Source organism: Geospiza fortis, unplaced genomic scaffold, assembly GCF_000277835.1.
Source record: "Geospiza fortis unplaced genomic scaffold, GeoFor_1.0 scaffold633, whole genome shotgun sequence".
NCBI classification, from domain to species: domain Eukaryota; kingdom Metazoa; phylum Chordata; class Aves; order Passeriformes; family Thraupidae; genus Geospiza; species Geospiza fortis.
Genome location: NW_005054531.1, coordinates 614440 through 634407, shown reverse-complemented (window position 1 = coordinate 634407; position 19968 = coordinate 614440). Strand labels below are relative to the sequence as shown.

The 19968-nt window shown below is 52.6% G+C and overlaps 1 protein-coding gene across 1 annotated transcript in view; it reads right to left on the bottom strand.

Annotated features, from left to right (window-relative positions):
• ATP2A3 (ATPase sarcoplasmic/endoplasmic reticulum Ca2+ transporting 3) overlaps positions 1 to 19968 on the bottom strand; it is a 34299-nt gene that overhangs the window by 11885 nt on the left and 2446 nt on the right. Inside the window, exons 4-13 of the mRNA XM_031063787.1 lie at positions 19716 to 19854; positions 16801 to 16881; positions 15931 to 16016; positions 14940 to 15404; positions 7813 to 7901; positions 4602 to 4704; positions 4254 to 4385; positions 3344 to 3469; positions 1399 to 1617; positions 217 to 552 (exon numbers count right to left, since the gene is read on the bottom strand). Coding sequence (XP_030919647.1) covers positions 217 to 552; positions 1399 to 1617; positions 3344 to 3469; positions 4254 to 4385; positions 4602 to 4704; positions 7813 to 7901; positions 14940 to 15404; positions 15931 to 16016; positions 16801 to 16881; positions 19716 to 19854 — 1776 coding nt within the window. The remainder of the gene's footprint in view (positions 1 to 216; positions 553 to 1398; positions 1618 to 3343; positions 3470 to 4253; positions 4386 to 4601; positions 4705 to 7812; positions 7902 to 14939; positions 15405 to 15930; positions 16017 to 16800; positions 16882 to 19715; positions 19855 to 19968) is intronic.

The window sequence follows — 19968 nt, the reverse complement described above, 5'->3', positions numbered from 1 at the left end:
CACCCAGCAAAAAGTGTCTGTGGGTGAAACCCCACACCCCCAGCCAGCCAAAAGTGTCTGTGGGGTGAAACACCACAGTTGCTGCTATTTGGCCCAGCACCAAGGGCCAGAGAAGCTCAGGCACATCCTGTCTATGTTGGTATTTACTCCAACAGGATTGAGCAGGGTGGGGAGGAGGGGACAGGGGGTGGTGGCAGGGTGTCCCCGAGGGCTCACCATGGCCGTGATCTCGTTGAAGGACTGCAGGTACTCCACGATGCGGGACTTGTGCGCGGGCTCCACGCGGGCGAAGCATCGTGCCTCGCGGCACGCCTGGCGCTGCTCCTCGGGCGGCAGCTCATCGAACTCCCGGCCCGTGTAGGCCCTGCCAGACACGTCCTCGCTCTCGGAGAAGATCCCGATCCGGCGGCAGATGGCCACCGCCGTGCCCTTGTTGTCCCCGGTGATCATGATGACGCGGATGCCGGCCTTGCGGCACATCTCGATGGACGAGGTGACCTCTTTGCGGGGAGGGTCCAGCATCCCCACGCAGCCCACAAAGGTCAGGTCGTTCTGGGAGGGAGGAACACATCCAGACCCACATTAACCCCTTGGGATGCATCCACTTCACTCCCTGCTGTGAAACCACCCCGGGCTTCACAGGGATTTCCCCCTGGGAAGAAACTTCCAAGAGGTTTCTGGAATTTATGGTATAAATAGGTAGGAATTTATGGAATTCCAACACACCACCTATAGCAAGCCCCACCACCACAACCAACCCTATCCCAAGGTCATAACCAACAACACCCCAGTTAGCCCAGGCTTCTGGGTAAGGATCCACCACCAACAACACTGAATAAACAAACACTACCAACATCCCCCCTAAATAAACCATAACAAGCACCAAAGACACAAAGGAAACCCCCAAACTTACCAGCCAACCACACCCTGCAACCGCCACTACAACCAGCCCCAGCACCCCGTAAAAAGGGGAGGGGTTAGATGCAACTGCCAACCCCCCTAAAACAAAGCACAACCCTAAAAATAAAATAAATTCTATCATAAATTCCTACCTATTTATACCATAAATTCCTACCTATGGAATTCTGGGGCAGTTATGATAGGGACATGGATGCACTCTACAGCCCCAACCCAGTGGGATGCTCTCAACTCTCTGCTCCTCCTCTCACGTTTTCTCTTTGCTCCCCTCCTCCCCATCCCTCCCAATGGTCTCCTCAGCAGACACTGCACAGGAAAACACGCTCAGTGAGACGAGGCTTGTTATCCTTCAGATCATCCCCTGAGGTTTGCAGAGGAGATGAGCCACAGAGAAACCAGAGGGAAAATCCTGCTGGGACAGCTGGGGAAACTTTGGGAACGAGGAAGACAGAGAGCAAGGCCAGATCTGGGGTGCCGTACCTCGTAGTGGACGAAGGCGGCCGAGTCGTGCAGCTGCATGCTCTCCCTGCGCACGGGCGCGTCCTGCGTGGCCAGGGCCAGGCAGCGCAGCGTGTCCATGCCCATGCCCCAGTCCCGGATCCTGCCCAGGATCTTGTCCCTCACCGGGGCCGTCAGCGGGACCTTGGCGGTGCCCACGCGCACGTGGGTGCAGCGCTCGATGACGCTCTCCGGGGCGCCCTGCGGAGGAGGAGAGCAGGGCTCAGGGGATGGGGTGAAGCTGGAGGGTCAAAGGAAGTGTCAGAGAGAGGGAAGGCACCGAATTTGGGCAAAACCAGAGGAATTCTCCCCCATATTCCAGCACTCATCCCGGCCCTGTGGCTCGGGGCACTAGATGGCAGCCTCTGACTGAACACACCGAGATCACACCCAGGTCACAAGGAGCAGGATCTGCTGGAGAGCCAGCTGACTCCTGCAAAACCTACATATCCTCCCAAAATACTCCCACCCCACCCCACAGACCCCCGCTCCAACCTGCAGGGGATGAGGGCTGGAAATCTGTGAGGGAGAAAATGTGGGATACTCAGCGGATGCTTGTGATGCCTTTCCAGTTCAGGAAAACATGTCCTTCAGCATCCCAGCCTCTCACCCCAGCCCTCCTGACCTTACAAAGCACCCTGACATTACTCTTTAATATAAAACTTGCAATCTTTCTGTTGCATCTCTTAAAAAGCTCTCCCAGGGCCACAGATCTGGAGGCTTCAGAGGGTCCCAGCCTGGCCTGGAGGGCAGAGTTCACCCACCCAGATAATCTCCCAGTGGGAACAACAATATCCAAATCTTCTCAGAGTCAGCGGGGAGAAATTCCGCCGCATCTCTTCCCTTGGGAAGAAAATTTCCTATGAAACACTATTTTATTTCTGGCTTCAGTGGAAAACTGGACATCATCCTTTGGGCATTACTGGCATCCAGAGGGTCCAAGCCTTTAATAAAGGCAAGTGCCCAAATTCTGCATGAGGGCAGCTCTCCCTTGCCCCAGCACCAGCACACTCAGCACCTTTCCCTCCCTCTAAACCATCTCACCCCTTTCTTCCCTCATCAGTATGGCAAAGACTCACCTCCTCCCTGACCCCACCAGGCAGCTCAGAGTTTCCACCAGCACTGCAGGAAATGCTCTGCAGTTTCCCTCACCTTCCCCAGAGTGTGAGAGGAGCTGCAGAGCATCACCACTGCCCTGTGCAGCCAGGGCCAGATGCTGCTGTGTCAGGACCCAGAACATCCCTCTGGCTGTCCTGAGCAGCCCAGACCCCTGCCAGGTGTCTCAGGGACCCTGGCACAGAGCCCAAAACACCTGTGGGTTTGATTATGACCCATGGAGCAAATTACCAACCTTGTATGAAGACCAGCAAGCCACAACAGTTTAGGTAGAATAATAGTGAAGTTATCACAGGGTAGAAAAGTAGATTTTAGGGTTTTTGGTATGGGGGTTCAGGAGGCAAGATGGAGGGAACTGGACGTGTCCAGCCTTTCTCCTTCTTCTTCTTGGCCTCCATCTTCTGCTGTGATGTTGGCACTTTTAGATTGGTTTAGAGTAGAAGCTCACTGTCTAACATAGGTGATTGGTATTGGAAAGTAATTGTAAACATTGTACATGTAGTTTTTAGTATAAAGACATAACACTACCCTGGGGGCAGGCAGAGTGCCTGGAACTGTCCTGCTGGATGGACCTCGGCAGGGCAGGAGAAAATCTTTTATAGATAAGATACAATAAACAACCTTGAGACCAAGAAATGAAGAGCTCTGAATCCTTCTTCAAGCACCGGGCTGGGAAAAGAAACTTTCGAACTTTTCTTGGGGTCACTCTGACAAGTTAATGATCCCGACACTGCTGGGTGTGTGAGGGGCAGCTGGACCCTGCAGGTGCTTCAGCCCTGCCTTGGCAAACCAACAGTGGCTTCAGCCCTACCTTGACAAACATCTTGCTGCCAGCAGAGTTGTTGCCAGGCCCGCTGGGGGTGCAGTACACGGACATGGACTTGCGGTCCCGGGAGAACTCGAGGGTGCACTCCTTCCTCATCAGCTGCTTGATCACCTGCAGGAACAGCACTGGGCTGAGCAGGACATGCCAGGGACACTGGTGCTCTGTGCCTTGGCTGACAACCCTGCTGAGCCCCTGGGGTGGGAGGAGAAAGGCAGCCACAGGAGCCAGGAAGGTTTCTGATAAGCTCTCCTTATCAGAAAGGAGTCAGAATATTTATTACAACCTGCACAGATCTATCCTGGGGAAAAATGCTGGAACAGAAAGCCCTCTGAGCAAGGGAAGACATTGTAAGATCTAGCAGAGGAAATGCAGACCCAAAATGAAGTGTGTTTTCACCCAGGAGGATACGGAGACACTGGAGTAGGGGAGTAGCCAGCACAAGACATTTTCATGTCAAAAATAGATGTTTCCAAGGAGCAAATGTCACTGGGGCAGGCAAGGCTCTGGGGAATAGGGTTTGGTTCATGCTGGAGGGTGACTGCTCAGTGCAAACTGGGCACCCAAAGATAACTCCCAACTTCCTCATCTGCAGCCAGAGCTCAGGCTCTCATTTAGAGGGTCTCTCCTGCTGAGCAGGGACTGGACTGAGCTGGAGCCTCAGGAATCACCTGCTCCAAAGCTCCATGCAGGCTGGTCCTCAAGGCCCTGGCATCAGCCCCCCAGGGCCACTGCTCCAAAAACAGCTCACCATGATAGCCCAGAAATCACATCCTTGTGCCAAATCAGTCCCTTAGATCATTGCAAGTGTTTATTTGCTCAAATATCAGCCATCCTCAATCCCTCCTCTCCCTCCCATCCCCCAGTGCTGATGTCACAGGGGTCTCTCCCCACTCACTGAGTTGCAGGCGTTGGCTCTCTCCACCTTGGAGAGTTTGCTGAGGTCTGTGTTGAAGACATTCATCTTCTCCACCAGGCACGTCAGGGCTGTTTCAGTGGCTTCCCCCACCTTCTCATAGACTTTTTTGGACTACAGGGCAGAAAAAAAAGAGCTTAATCTTTAGAGCACATCCTCTACATGCTGCTGCTGCCCCCGAGGACGCTGCCACCCAGAACACCAGAGCATCCCCTGGGGATGAGCCGAACCCAGGGAAGGGGATCCCAAGGGACAAACTCTCCTGGCTTGGCTCTGAAGCACAGCAAGAGCATCCCCCTCCAACCCACCCAGGCCCTGGTGGCCCCACACCTCATTGTAGTCCAGCGAGGAGTCATTGCAGAGGGCACAGATGGTGGCCAGCTCCACCAGCCCGTCGTACTGCCCGCACTGCACCGGCTGCTCGTCCTTGAGGCTGTGGGCAGAAAACAACCATGGGGAAACCCAGAGAACACAGGGAACATTTCTCTGTCTGTTCTGGGGTGCCCTGACCCCCAGGGGAGCACTGACTTTGACCCTCATTCATGGAGAAAGTTTCCCAGACTTCAAGATAGACTGGAATCCACAAAAGTGTGAAATAGATTATAGAGAGCAGTGTAGAGGTATCGCTTGGTGAGAAATTTAGAGTTTGGGATTTTTAGCATGTTGTGGATGGAAGCAAGATGGAGGGCACAGGGTGTCATCCTGGGTTTCTTCTTCCTTCTTCTTCCTTCTTCTTGGGTTTGGGTGGCATTTTGTAATTGGGCAGAAAAGTCTGCATTGGGGGCTCTTTGGGATCAGTTATTGGGTTAAAAGGGAAAATAATCCAGGTGTCAGTTCCTAATAGGACAGTTTAGCCTTAAAAGACCTTGTACCAAGAGATTGTTGGCCATTTTGTGCCTTCTAATGAAAAGCTGCCACACTCACAGTAGTGAGACTGTTTTAGTGATAAGAAATAATAAACACTGGAGTCCAAACATGAACTACTGTCTCAAGTGCCTTCAATCAAGACCCAGGGAAACCACAACTGGAACCACCACACAACCCCAATAGCCTCACACCAGCTCACACCTTCAATACAGTTAGCTCACCCTAAACATCCCTCCTAGGGGGATATATAAGCTACACATCACCCTTGTAAAAGTGGAAGCAAAAGCCCAGTTAAAGCACCAGTGCTGGCAATAAATCCTTGGGTTCACATTTTGTACTCTACTAACTGGGGCAGCACTAAATTGCAAATAATATATCATAGGAGGCAAATAAATTCTGGAAGTGGCCCAGGACAAGGGGGGCAGCAGAGGAGTTCAAAGGAGCAAGCAGGGGCTGCTCACAGGCTGATGATGAAGGTGATGGACCAGAAAAGGGGCAAAGAAATTCATGTTAACATCCAGCCCCTCAGGGGTTTCCATTTGCTTAGAATCCAGAGGAGCTGTGGAACCAACAGCAAGTCCTTTCTCCTCCCTGTGATGCTGCCTCACACTCCAGAGGGAACCCAGGGGAGCATTTAGGAGCAGCAGAGAGCTTGAACAGCTGCACTGCTGTGGCTGCTTCCAAGCAAGTGCTGAACTGTGATCTCTGCTCCCTCAATAGCAGCTCTTTGCTACGGAAAGGAGCAGCCCTGAACACTCCAGGCAAGCCAGCTGCTTCTCCTCTCCTGGTGGTAGGAATGGCAGCAGTGGTTTCGAAGGAAATCAAAAATCCCCCTGGTTCCAGCAGAGGTAACTGCAGGTTAGAGCTGTGTAAACCCAGCCGGTCATCTGCTGGCTGGAAAAATAATTTGTCAGGCATTTACTAGGATCAGCTTATTCCACTGTTGGTTCCCAATGGAAAGAACATTTTGGAGCCCTTGTTACAGCTCGGGAGCGGAAAACACGGAGCAGCCAAGAAAATCTGAAAAATCTGTTTGCTGAGGGAGACAAAGCCACACTGGGCTGGGAGTGGGGAGAGCCAGAGAGGCTGCCCAGCCCTGGGCTCACAGGGAGGGACAGCGGACACAGCAAGCACGGCTTGTGCAGCATGGGATCCCCTGGATATTGCTGGGAAGGGATGGGAGCTACAGCCCCATGGTCAGCAGCCCCTGCATGGTCAGACCCATGTGCTGGGAAAAACATCAGCAAAGGGGCTGCTGCCTGGGTGCTGTGTGAGCAAAGCCAGGGTCCTGCATGAAATATCCCCCTGCCAAGGCCAGGTTAAAGCAAACAAGCCTTTCAGTGCCACCAGCCCTGGAGGAAGGGGGGTTCTCTCCTCAGCAAGCCCACACATCCCTCCCCATACACCACACAGGCCCAGGGCTAAAGCAAAACTCAGGAGCAACAAAAAATGTTGCAGACCAACAGAGTGGCCCTGAATGCAGCCCCCAGAGGCCAGGGGACATTGAGCTTCAGAGGTTGGCAGGCACAAGTTCAGCCCCCGGGTCCTCCTCAATTTTAATTGAAATGCACTGATTGACACCAGCTTATGACTTGGCTCAGTTTTTAATGGAGGTTCCTAGCCAAGGATCAAATTGGCTCTATAAATATTCATGAAATTAAGTCTGTGGCTGAGATGAGTTACAGCTGCTCCGGGGATGAGCAGAAGGGACCCTGCTGACAAATGTGTCTGGGATCACTGAGCAAAGCAAAGGGGAGCACAGAGCGCTCCCACCACCAGCTGAGCTTCTCATCTGCCTTCTTGCTACACTGGGGGCCACCATGTCCTTCCAGAGGAACAGGAATAAACAAATACAACAGCAGAGAACCCCATGTGTGTGATAACACTTCAGAGAAAAGCCCCCAGCTTCCACTCCCTGCCCATGCCTGCCCTGGGACACCCCCTGCCAGCAGCAGGATCGTGCCCTGGGCACACCAGCATGCCAGCCACCCCTGCTGTGGGCACAGGGCTCAGGGAGCACTTTCCTCGTGGGGTTTGAGCCATTTGCAAGTGCCCTTGAGCATTGCTGGTGGCTCCTGGACAAGCTGCCCTCCCTGCATCCTGCTCAGGAGAGAGGCAACAGCCTGCAGTCAATACCCAAACTGTGCAGGCTCCAGAAACATGGAGAGTCATCTTCTGCTGCAAAGTGAAATAGATTATGGAGAGTAGTGTAGGTGTATCACTTGGTGAGAAATTTAGGGGAAATTTCTATGTGATGAAATTTCTATGAAATTTCTGTGTTCATCACCATTCCCACATTTGTCATCCTCTCTGGTTCACAGGTGGCCTTGTTTTATTGGGATTGCTAACCAAGGGAGAGCCAAGGGTGTGGAACCCTCTGCTGAGCAGTGGGAAGGCAGAGCCAGGGTGAGCAGCACCCAAACCAAGTGGGGCAGGAGCTGGCTGTGAGGGACAGGGAAACACTGCCCTGGTGCCCATGGACAGCAGAGCACAGCCCACCACCCAACACCTGCAAGCCCACTGGGAATCCCCATGGACAGCACTGCAAACCACCATGGAAACCCCTCCTTTCCCCCAGCCATGGGCAGGAACCCCTCCCTCCCATCTCCCCCCAGCTCTGCTGCCAGCCCAGGCCCCCCTGTGTCCCTGGGCAGGGGAGGGGACCCCCACTCACATCTGTCCCTCGGGGGCGTAGGTGGAGCCGGTGATGCTGAACTCGTGCAGGCTGCACTGGCTGCCCTCCACCTTCTCCATGATGAACATCTGCCAGGGGGAGAGGGGCAAACAGAGCATCAGGCAGCACATTCTGGGTACAGCCCTCGTGCCCAGCCTGGAAAGCCAGCAGCTGGTACTGTCCCAGTTGTTACAGCCCTGCTGGCACCAGGCTCAGCTGGCACAGACAGGTTTTATGAAAAATCCTTTCCTTAGGATTTTTTTCTCCTGAGAAGCTGAGAGGCCTCAGGAACAAAATGTAAATAATGATTATCTGCTGCTGTGGAATGCAACAGGTGGATCTGTGATTGGTCTCATGTGCTTGTTTCTAATTAATGGCCAATCACAGTCCAGCTGTCTGGACTGTCTCGGTCAGTCACAAGCCTTTGTTATCATTCTTTCTATTCTTAGCTAGCCTTCTGATGAAATCCTTTCTTCTATTCTAATATATCATTTCAATAAATCATAATATATATATATTCTATATTCTATATATTATTCTAATATATATTCTATATTCTATTCTTTTAGAATATATAATTTCAATGAATTCTCCTATTCTTTTATAGTACATCATTTTCTTTTAATATAATATATATCATAAAATAATAAATCAGCCTTCTGAAATGTGGAGTCAACAATCTCATCTCTTCCCTCATCCTGGGACCCCTGTGAACACCACCACACTCAGGCCCATCCCTGGTCAGCCACTACCCCTGGCTGTCCCCAAATCCTTCTCTGCCTTTGTCAAGTTCACCTTCTCCAGCTCCTTCTTTCTCTAGGAGATGAGAGATGCTGAGCCTGTTCCTAAGAAGGTTCCTGCGTTTTTCTTGGAGCACAGAAGGGTCAAGGTTTCCACTCCTGCCCTGGAAAGCCTCTGCAGGGCAGGATCCAAGCAGGGGTGGCTGCCCCTGCCACCCCTTCCCAGCCAGCTCTCAGCCACCAGCCTTGTGCCTTACTGGGATCACAGCTCAGCTCTGTAACAAAACCCCAGTGAGCCATACAAGTCCCCCACACTCTATTTTTAGTGATTTTTGCCTTTCAAAATCCTTCCAGTTTTTCTTTTGCTGCTATAATGAGACAAATCCCTCAAACTCTGAAATAAAATTAAAATTCCCCTCTCCCCAAGCTCTCCCAGTCCCCCTTGTCCCTCCCAGCACAGCCCAGCTTCGAGGGCAGCATCCCTGGGAACAAGAGCAGAGAGCTCAGAGGTGCTCATTTCTGCTTCTTGTTATTTATGACCCACACTGAAGCCCAAAAACAACATAACAAATAAGTAAATAAATAAACAAACAAAACTGGTTTGGCAAATGCATTTTCCCTGGCTGCAGGAAGAAGCCAGGATTTAATCTGGATGCAGAGAAGTGCTGCTCTCCTCAGCTCCATGAATTTGCTGAGTGCCTCCAGAAAGCAGGTGCAGGGAAAACTGTTCCACTCCAACCTGCCTCAAAATAATTGTGGTTTTTTTTTTACTCTATTTATTTTCCTCTGGTTATTTGTGTTGTTCCCCAGGAGAGGGACGCAACAGATGCTGGAGAAATCAGCAGGCATCACTCAGCAGCAGAGATGCAACAGCTCCAGTTACCACCCACTCCTCTGCCTTCCACCTTTCCTCTGGCAACAAACAGAGGTTCTTGTTATTATTATTATTAATTGCTATTATTATTAATTATTGTTAATAATACAAGGACACCTCATCAGTGCAGCCACGCTGGCAGGTGTGAGCCTCCCCCACACAGGAGGTGTCCCAGGTATGAGCTTGGGGCCAGGCCATAGAGGATGTTCAGGGGAGCACAACCCAGCATGGTCAGCACCAGGACAGCCCAGGGGGTTTTCTCACCTCCCTGTTTTACAGGTTTAAGTAAATCAAAGGAGCAGGTTCAAAGCATACATCTCCTGTGTGAGTGATTCTGAGCCCAGAACAACCTCACCATGGCTTCCCAGCTATTTGCAGATATCTGCTACCTCTATCCTGGGCTAGTGCTGATGCCTCAGGTTTAGCTTTTATATTTTTTATATTCTGTGCTGCTTTAGTGTGTGGGTTTGAGCTTCCTACGAAGGGATGGTGAGCTCTGTGCACAGAGCAAGGAGACAAAACAATTCCTGCTCCAGCTGGGCACCAAGGACAAATGATCCAAATCTCAGCCCAAGAACATAAACAATGTGAACTAAAGAGAGAAAAACAAGCAGGATGGGACTGCATGGGATAAAGCTGGAACGGGACAATGAACTCCAATGAGCAAATGGAGCAGAACTGATCCCAGGGACAGACCCCATGCCCGGTTGTCCATTTTGGGGCCATTTTGGTTCATCTTGGGTGCAGCCCTGGCTGGGCTCTTGTCCTGCCCAAGGTGCATCCATGGAGGAGATCCTTTCAATAAATCCCTGCTTTATTCTTTAGCTCTGCCCAGCCTCTGCTCTAGGGCAGCCTGCACAAGGCACCAGCGCCCTCAGCTCCCTTCCCAGGGCCCATCAGCATCCCTGAAAGGTTCTGAAGGAAATAATGAGCCAAAGTGCTGGACAAGAGGTGTCCCAGGTCCCCTGGTGGCACTGGGCTCCTCTGGCAGTTGGATGTAAGCTCAATAAAGAAATCACATCCTATTTCCTTTGAGAACAACCCCCAGAGATGACAGACCCAGAACCTGAGCTGAGGCACCCAGCCTGAGACACCACCACAAGGAACCTTCCAAGGCTAAGCGCCCATCATCTTTTTTGAGTCATCCAACACCATCAGCCTTCCAGAGAGCCAAAATCTCCCGGCCTCCTCAGGAAATGGACTCCTGAAACACCAACCAGACTCATTTATTAAGAAGCTGAAAGCACCCACCCCAGCCTGATGGGTTTGCCTGATATGAGCCTGTTTGTTTTCAAATGCCCATGGCTACAAAACAATTATTGCTTTCACAATAGTGTCTTTCTTATTAAAAAGGGAAAAGGGAAATAAACATTCCAAGCTCTTTATTTTTCCATGCCTTAAAAAAAAAAAAAAAAAAGGTGCTACATAACCCACAGCAAGCAGAGGTTATATCAAATTTCCTGCTGCTCTCAGCTTGCGTGACTGGCCAAGCACGGGGGCAGCCAGGGCACTGCAGAGGTGTCTGCAGGATCACAGAATGGTTTGGGGTGAAAGGGACATTAAAGCTCACCTCATCCCACCCCCTGCCATGGCAGGGACACCTTCCACTGTCCCAGGCTGCTCCAAGCCCTGTCCAGCCTGGCCTTGGGCACTTCCAGAGATCCAGGGGCAGCCACAATCTGTGCCAGGGCTCTCCACCCTCACAGGAAACAATTCCTGCCTCAAATCTAATCTAAATCTCCCCTCCTTCAGCTTAAAGCCATTCCCCCTGGTCCTGTTGCTCCAGGCCCTTGTCCCAAGTCTCTTGGAGCCCCTTTAGGCACTGGACAGGGCTCCAGGGTCTCCCCTGAGCCTGCTCTTCTCCAGGCTGAGCAGCCCAGCTCTCTCAGCCTGTCGATGTTTTGTCAGATTTCCAGGCTGAGAAGTGGGCAGGTTTGTGGGCAGTGGAAACAGTCCAGAGGAAATAGCTGTGTCTTAAGCAGTTAAGAGCAGAACTAAAGTTTCCATCACAAAACTAATAGAAATAATATCAGGAGCAATAGAAGGAGGATCAGCATCATTCTCCTCCTGCACTGGAAGCAGCCCCAGCCAACCCACAGCCCCTGGGGAGCCCCAGGCAGGTCCCTCAGTAATTAGTGACAGGTTTGGACAGGCCACAGTGCTGAGCCAAGGCACAGTGCCCTGGGGACTGCACCAGGGATGGCAGTTTGCACATCCAGGCTCTGCTACAAGCTTTGTGCAAAATAAACCCCTTTCTGCTCCTGCTCCCCAAAACACCAGCAGCCATCTCAGACAGCCAAATATCACTAATCACCCCAAATATCACTAAATTACCTCCTCCCAGACATGGGGTGCCAGCATCTTCTTCCCTCCCCCAAGCCCACATCTCCACTTTAAGTCCTGATTTTCAAATGCCACCTTCCTGGAAAATTAAGGTAGGCTGCATAAAAGGCTGCTGCAAGTTTTAGGGAAGTGTTTTTAGGAGAGGGAGCTGTGATGCTTCTGTGTCCCTTCTCCTCGTGCCAGGCTCCCACTGCTCGCAGCTCCATGGTCATTTACAGGCTGGGAGGAGGCTGCTCCTGGTTCCTCCCTGCCCTGGGCTGGGGGATGTGGTGGTCTCAGAGAGCCCCAGGTGACCGTGGAGTGACACAAAGCACAGGTTTACTCTGCTTTACTAAGTGGGTTTGTGGCTTTGTCACTGTAACCTCGGGTGGGCCTGAGGTCAGAGCAAAGTCTTGGCCATCCTGGGTGGGCGGGATCACAAAGTCCCCAGCACCAAGCCCCTCATTTTGGGTGGCTTTGGGGGACACAGATTCACCCCTGCTGACCCCTGGGTGTGTCCTGGCTCAGACAGCACCCTGGCCATGAGACCCCAGCACAGGGAGGGACCCAGAGACATGGCACAGCTCCTGAAACCAGACCTGAAGCCTCTCCAGAGTCCCCTCAGAGCTCCCAGAGCTGATGCCAGCAGTGAGACAGTGAGCAGGCCCTGCTCAGCAGCTGCACTCACCCTGTTAATGGGCAGCTTAATGAAATCACACTCAATTAATACATTTCCCCAGGTTATTGATAGGGTTTTCTGGCTGCTCAGCCCATGGCTGGGCTGGCTGTTTGGCACAGGAGCGTGTCCTGGACACACCAAGGGCTGCCCAGCACAAATATTTAATATTTACCCACCTGCCACTCACAGGGCCAGGCAGGCAGCCCTGTCCTGCCCACGTCAGCACGGGAATCCCTGTTAATTAAACATTAACAGCCTGGCTCTGTGTCCTGGGGCCAGCCCTTCTCCAGTATTGTGCCCTGGGAGCCAGGATCCAGCCAGGTAAATAAACAGATATTGCAACAGGATTATGGGGAAATGGGCTGGAGGATACTTTGACTTTTTAATTGCTTTTTTTTGGTTTTTTAAAGTTGCTGAGTTCATTCTGCAGGCTACAATTGATGCCAAAATCCTTGTGTGCCACTGCCCCACTGTCCCTGTCCTGACTGTGCCCCACTGCAGGGATGGTGGCACTTCCTCCCAAGTTCCCAGAGCAGACCCTCTGGTAGGAAGTGGTTTGGGTCACTCCTCCTTCTCCTCCTGCAGTAGGCAGAGCTCAGGAGCTCTGAGCTCTGGGGTCTGGACCCCCTCAGCACTGGGGTCACCCTGCCCTTGCTTCGCTGCATCACTGCCTCTGAAAATGGGGCTGGAGGGAACCCCCTCCTCATATCAGACAAGGGCAGTTTGGTCCCTGCTTTGTTCCAGCTCTGTCTTGCTCTACACCACTCACAGGGCAGGAATATCAGACATTTCCATCCATGTGCAGTTTGTGCTGAGCTAACCAGTGGCCAAGGCCTGTGGCTGGTTTGCAGCAGTGTCACAGCTTCCCCCCACACTATCTGCGTGTCACAGAGGAGGGATGTTGGCCAGCTCCTTCTTTTCCCACAGCAACACATTTTCCAAGGTTCTCCTATAAAAACAACACGCCAAAGGCATGTGAAAAGCTTTCCTGACACTCATGGATTAATGGGAAAACTGAGAAGAACTCAGATGGTCCAGGCTTTCCTACTAAGTCACCTCTCCGCACGGCCAGTTATGTGGGAGCAAAACTCTCTGGCAGATGAGGAGCCCTCAATCCCTTCACCAAACCACCCCAGGGCTCCCTCCATCAGGAATGCTTTTCATGGGTCCAGGCTTTGTAACTTTGCATGGTCCAGGATTTCTCACTGCTTGGGTTAAAAACAGAGGGAAAAGAGCAAGAGAGCAGAGGAGGCTGATGGTCATCAGCTCTGTCTCAGTGTCCCATCCCAGCAGGAAGAAACATTCCCTGGAAAGCGACCCCTGAAATGAGACTGGAACACAGCACCTCCACAATGGTCTGCTGCTAAAAGTGAGTTTCCTAATTACAGCCAAGCCAAGAGAAGCCCTGATCCCTACTGACCCCTGGGGAACCTCAGGGCTTCCTATAAACCCTCAGGGCTTCCTATAAACCCTCCTCCCTGCTCACCCCCACACTGCTACCACCACACAGCTCTGGTGAGGACACAGAGCCCATCACCACAGGATGGGGTGCTCCTAAGTGTGGGAAATGGATTTGTGGAGAGTTTCCATGGCCTGACAAAAGTCCCACACAGTGTGCATCTGTGTGCAAACCTTGAGATGAGAAATGCTGACTTAGAAATGCCATGGAATAGGACAGATATTGTTGAGAGAGAAATGGAGCAAGAAGAAAGTTTCAAGGATGGCCTTGCAAATAAGACTAGATATTTTGGAGAAATAAAACTATGAAAGGTGCATTGTAGTGGGACCCACGAGGGATTGTTTTAGATGATTGGCTTTAAGGCATTTACAGCATCATGTGGCCAAGAAACACTTATAGTGTTTTGTAATTAAGAAATAATTAAATTCAGATTGTGATGGTGTGAATTATAACATCTGCAGCATCCCACCCTTCACATGAGACTGAAACCAGAATAAACGTTTTTAAAATCTCAAGGTTTGCACACAGATGCACACTGTGTGGGACTTCTATCAGGCCCTGAAAACTCTCTACAAATCCATTTCCCACACTTAAGAGCACCCCATCCTGTGGCGATGGGCTCTGTGTCCTCACCAGAGCTGTGTGGTGGTAGCAGTGTGGGGGTGAGCAGGGAGGAGGGTTTATAGGAAGCCCTGAGGGTTTATAGGAAGCCCTGAGGTTCCCCAGGGGTCAGTAGGGATCAGGGCTTCTCTTGGCTTGGCTGTAATTAGGAAACTCACTTTTAGCAGCACACAAGATTCTCATCTCTCCCCACGTTGAATTTGCCTGCAAATTCAACACCTCTCAGTTATCCCATCTCTGATCCAGAAAATGGCTTAACCCCACACTGCAGCCTCTTCCCTGCCCTGGGCTCTCACCCTGCGCACGGACATCTCGTTGGTGGTGAGGGTGCTGGTCAACACCTCTCAGTTTCTCCATCTCTGATCCAGAAAATGGCTTAACCCCACTCTCCAGCCTCTCCCCTGCCCCTCCTGCCCTGCCCTGGGCTCTCACCCTGCACACGGACATCTGGTTGGTGGTCAGCGTCCCCGTCTTGTCAGAGCAGATGACCGAGGTGCAGCCCAGGGTCTCCACGGAGGGCAGGCTCCTGACGATGGCGTTCTTCCTGGCCATCCTGCGTGTGCCCAGCGCCAGGCAGGTGGTGATGACGGCGGGGAGGCCCTCGGGGATGGCGGCCACCGCCAGCGCCACCGAAATCTTGAAGTAGTAGATGGCGCCGCGGAACCAGGAGCCGCCGTGCACGGGGTCGCTGAAGTGGCTGATGTTGATGACCCAGACGGCGATGCACACCAGGAAGATCACTTTGGAGAGCTGCTGGCTGAACTCATCCAGCTTCTGCTGCAGGGGCGTCTTCTCGGGCTCGGTCTCCACCATCTGGTTGCGGATCTTCCCGATCTCGGTGTACACCCCCGTGGCAATGACGATGCCTACGGCCTTCCCAGCTGCAATGTTGGTGCCCTGGGAGGGGAGGAAGGGAGGAGGGTGGATATGTGGGCATGAAACCTCTTGGCTTGAGCAGGGAAATGGGTTGCTCTTTGTGAAAGGGAAATGGGTTGTTTTTTATCCCCTTTTGGTTAAGGGGAAAATGGGACATCTTGGGTTTTTATATAAACCCACCCTAAGGAGCAGGAGAGCCCTTCCTGAGAGCTGTAAGCCCTCGAGGACTTGGCTCCTGCCTGAGAAGAACATGAGAAAGGAGGAAATCCAAATTTGCAATAGCTCCAGGCTCACCACAAACCTCTTCCCCATCCATAATGCATCCTACTTGATGGAAAAAGGGCTCTGAGATTGCCCAAGGTATTTAAAGGCCCAGATGGAACCCAAATGAAGCAGGTTCTTATTTTTATGGATTTGGGGCTCTTTTTACGGATTCAGGTCTTATGCATTCACTCCCTTTCTCTGCTCAGAGATCTCCCACATCCACCAGCAGCTTCTGCACTTTGGAAAACCACAGGAGAAGTGGAGTCAGGTGTAAGGGACTTACAGAGAACAGCATGTTCTTCTTGTCCTGGTTGACAGCCCGGGGATCAGGGATGGGGTCAGCGTGTTTGATCACCGACACCGACTCCCCTGCCAAGACAAGAGGGGAGAGATGGACCACCCATGTTCCCTCTCCAGCCTCAGCTCATCCCTGCTCCAAGCCTGCATCACACAGTGCTCCAGAGCAGCACTTTGCCACCAAACCATCCAAACATCCACCACAGGGTTTGGGCTTTGGTATTTTGGGTTTTTCGGGCTTTGGGGTTTTGGGTTTGGGATTTTGGTTTTGGGATTTGAGGTTCTTTGGGGCTTGGGGATTTTGGGGTTTTTGGGCTTGGGGATTTTGAGGTTTGGTGGTTTGGGATTTGGGGGTTTTGGGGTTTGGGGGACTCTGGTTTTGGGATTTGGGGTTTTGGGCTTTGGGGTTTTGGTGGTCATGGTCAAGGTGGTCACAAGGTCCAGGTGATCACTCTCAGGGTGGTCACTCAAGGTGGTCACTCTCAAGGTGGTCAGGGTGGACAAGGGGTCAAGGTGGTCCCAAGGTCAGGTGGTCACTCTCAAGGTGGTCATGGTCAAGGTGGTCACAGGGTCAAGGTGGCCCTAAGGTCCAGGTGGTCACTCTCAGGGATGTCCAACCCCACAAGTCCCACAGGAAAGCCCCAGGCTTTGTGCTCTGCAGGAAGGACACCCAAGCACCAGACTCATCTCACCTGTGCCGTGCCTTTGAGGACCTGGGAAGTTCCAAGCATCATCTAAATCTTGCTCTCCCACCTTTCCCACCCCAGCAAAGCACTAATCCCAGCATCAGTTCCAAAGCTGGCCTCCAGGAAGGCAGCAGGAGGAAGCTGTTGCTGCCCCACAGGCCCACACCCACCTGTGAGGATGGACTGGTCGACCCGCAGGGTGGTGGAGCGGATCTCGATGATCCTGATGTCTGCTGGCACCTTGTCCCCAACTGCAAGGACAAGCACAGCAGCTCTGTCAGGTGGCACTGGCAGCACCCAACACCCCGGGAATGGGGACAGCAAACCCCCAGCTGAGCCCAGCCATGTGCAGGTGCACAGCAGCACCCAGCCTGGAGCAATGAGGGGTGCAGCCCCTGGCAAAGGCTCCTGCACTGGGACACCTCATTTCTGCATTTACAGCTTTGTTAAAGCTTCATTTTGTCTGTCTGTAATTTACAAGTCTCGGCTCAGCCAGACCCTGGTGGTGCCCTGATTGCTGTGCCTCATCCATTCCCCACCGTGTCCCTGTCTCTCCTCTTCCCTGCAAACTCCCCCTGCACCCCCATTTGCCTCTTTCCTGCAAAAAAAACCAGGACATCCCCATGTTGAAGCAATCTGAGCTTCCTAATACCAGCCTAACCCTGCTTCAGGTTTCTCTGGGCCGACTGGAAGCTGTTAACAGTGGAAAATCTTCTGTGTCCAAGACAAACAACCATCCCTGGCTCTCCTGGCAGGGCACAGGAGAAAGCTGCCCCATCCACTGCCACCCAACACCACCCTCCAAGGCACTAGTGCTTCTTGAGAAATCATTTTAAGCTGCTTTTCCTGCTGGGTTTCTTCCCCCTGGCTCTTCCTCCTGCTCCCTTATCGCTGGACACAGCCACGCTCTGAGTTTTGGAAATACTGAGGGGAGCCCTGGCTCCCAGCCCCTCCCATCCCTTACACAACACCGCTGGCCTGGCTGCTAACGATGCTCTCAAATCCCAGACTCTAACCAGTGCTTCCTCCCGGGGCTTGTAAACCCCCCCAGAGCAGCAGGAGGGGCTGGCACTGCTCCACCACCCAGCCAGTTATTCCAGCTGCAGATCCCAACGCTCCAGGATAGAGCAGCATCTGCCAGACCCCCCCTGCTCCCTGCCACACCTGTCTGGGGGTGCCAGCACAGACCTCCCCTAAACACCATGCATCAGACACTGCATCTGTCCAAGGGGGCTGGAGCATCCCAGAGGGAGCAAAGAGCTCCTCTTCCCCTGGGAAAGGCAGGAGGACTGGCAAACAGGAGCTAAACCTGCAGAGGAAGACTCCTGCAACATCTGGGCACAGAGAGAGCCCCGATGGCTCTTGCTCCAGGGTGCACAGTGCCTTCTCTAGAGGACACAGCCTCAAGCTACCTCAGGGAAGGTATGGGTTGAATATTAGGAAGAAATTTTTCACCAGAAGAATAACAAAGTACGGGAATGCTCTTCCCAGGGAGGTGGTGGAATCACCATCTCTGGATGTGTTTAAACAAAGACTGGACATGGCACTTGGTGCTATGGTCTGGTTGAGGTGTTAGGGCATAGGTTGGACTCTGATCTTAGAGGTCTCTTCCAACCTCATTATTCTGTGATTCTGTCATTCTTATCCCACAGAACAGACCTGCCCTGGCCATAATCCAGGTACTGAACATCCAGGTGCTGACCCTCCCAGCATCACAAACCTCCCCAGAGAAAGAGAGAAAACAGGGGGACACTGCCTGGCTGTGGCACTGGCCCTACCTGAGCACTACAGGGGTCACACCAACCTCTGGTGCTCCCAAAGGGATGCTCTGCCTGTGCTTTTCGGGAAAGGCAAAAGCTGCCTGCACCAGGACTCACCTCCATGGCCTTGTCACAAAAGGGCAAAACTCAGCTGGGTTTGAGCAGCCTGCCAAGTTCCAGCCACCCCCTCCTTGTCTCAGCCTGACAGGTTTCCTGCTCCCTGGTGCCAAATTCACTGCATTTGCACATGCAAACAGCAGCCAGCCCCTCCTGCCTGCGCTGTCACACATCCAGGGCATCACCTGGATGTCCACGGCAGGTTCAAAGCTTTTCCTCCTGGTGTGCTCTCCTATCAGGCACCTGACAGCACCCTCACCACTTTCCATAACCTCCTAAACCCACAATTTGCTAATAATTTGCAAAACTCCTCCAGAGAGCCCAGCTCTTTCCGTTCCAGTTGCAATGCTGATTGCGCCATTAAAAAGTAATGGGCTGCTGATGGGCAGGCAGTACGCACTTGATTTGGGGAAAGATGGCAGAATTTATTAATAATTCATTAATTTAATTAAAGGCCAGGTCAGCAGCTGGACTGCATTGTCAGAGCTGCTTTGGGAGTGCTGCCAGCTCACCCAGCTGAGGATCTGGCTGGCCTGATCCTCCCTCCACTATTTTTTTATTCATCTTCCAGCTGAAGCCCAACTTGAAGACATAAATAACAGCAAGCTGGCTGGGCAAGGAAGGGATTGCAGCATGTTTCCACCAGCAGGGCCACGAGGAGGAAAGGAGAGGATTAGTTTTGTGGCTCTGGGGGTTTACGGCATCATTTTAGGAACAAACAAAACAGAATAATTGGAATGAATTCTCCTCAGCTCTGCTGGGGCAGGCAGCAGACCCCCAGGCAAGCTCTGCTGAATGCACAGCTCCAACAGAAGGGCTGGGGGGTACAACCCACCCAGAGGCAAAATCACCCTGCAGCTCATCCCCTCTGCCTGTCACCCTGCCCGGGTGAGCAGCCCCAGCTCCCAAGGAGGCCTCTCACACAGGGGCCTGCAGCAGCACCCACACCCTGTCCAGGGATGTGTGTGGGAGAGCAGCTTCCAGAAACAGGGAATCTCAGTGGAAAATTAAAAGTTCTCCTTGTTCTTCCAGAAAAAGGGGAAACCCTCCCGAGACCTAAAACCTGTGTCAGAAATTGATGTTTTTTCTCTTCTCTGCTGTTCTCTACTGCCTGATGCTCAGGCAAAGCTTGAAGAGCCCCAGCTTTGGGGATCCCCTGGCCAGTGCCACCTCCCTGTCCAGCCCAGCCCTGGGGTGGTGGCACCCACCTGCCACCTCCACAATGTCGCCGGGGACGATGTCGCGGGCGCGGATGCGCTGCACGCCGCTGCGGTCGGCGCGGATCACCTTCCCCATCTCGGGCTCGTACTCCTTCAGCGCCTCAATGGCACTCTCAGCATTTCTCTCCTGCAAGCAGAGAGGAGCAGAGCTGATGGTGCCAGCAGGCTCCTTCCCCACCCACTGCAAAGGCAGGAAAACCCAGCCCTGGCTTTGGAATCCATTCACACCACGGATGGATCA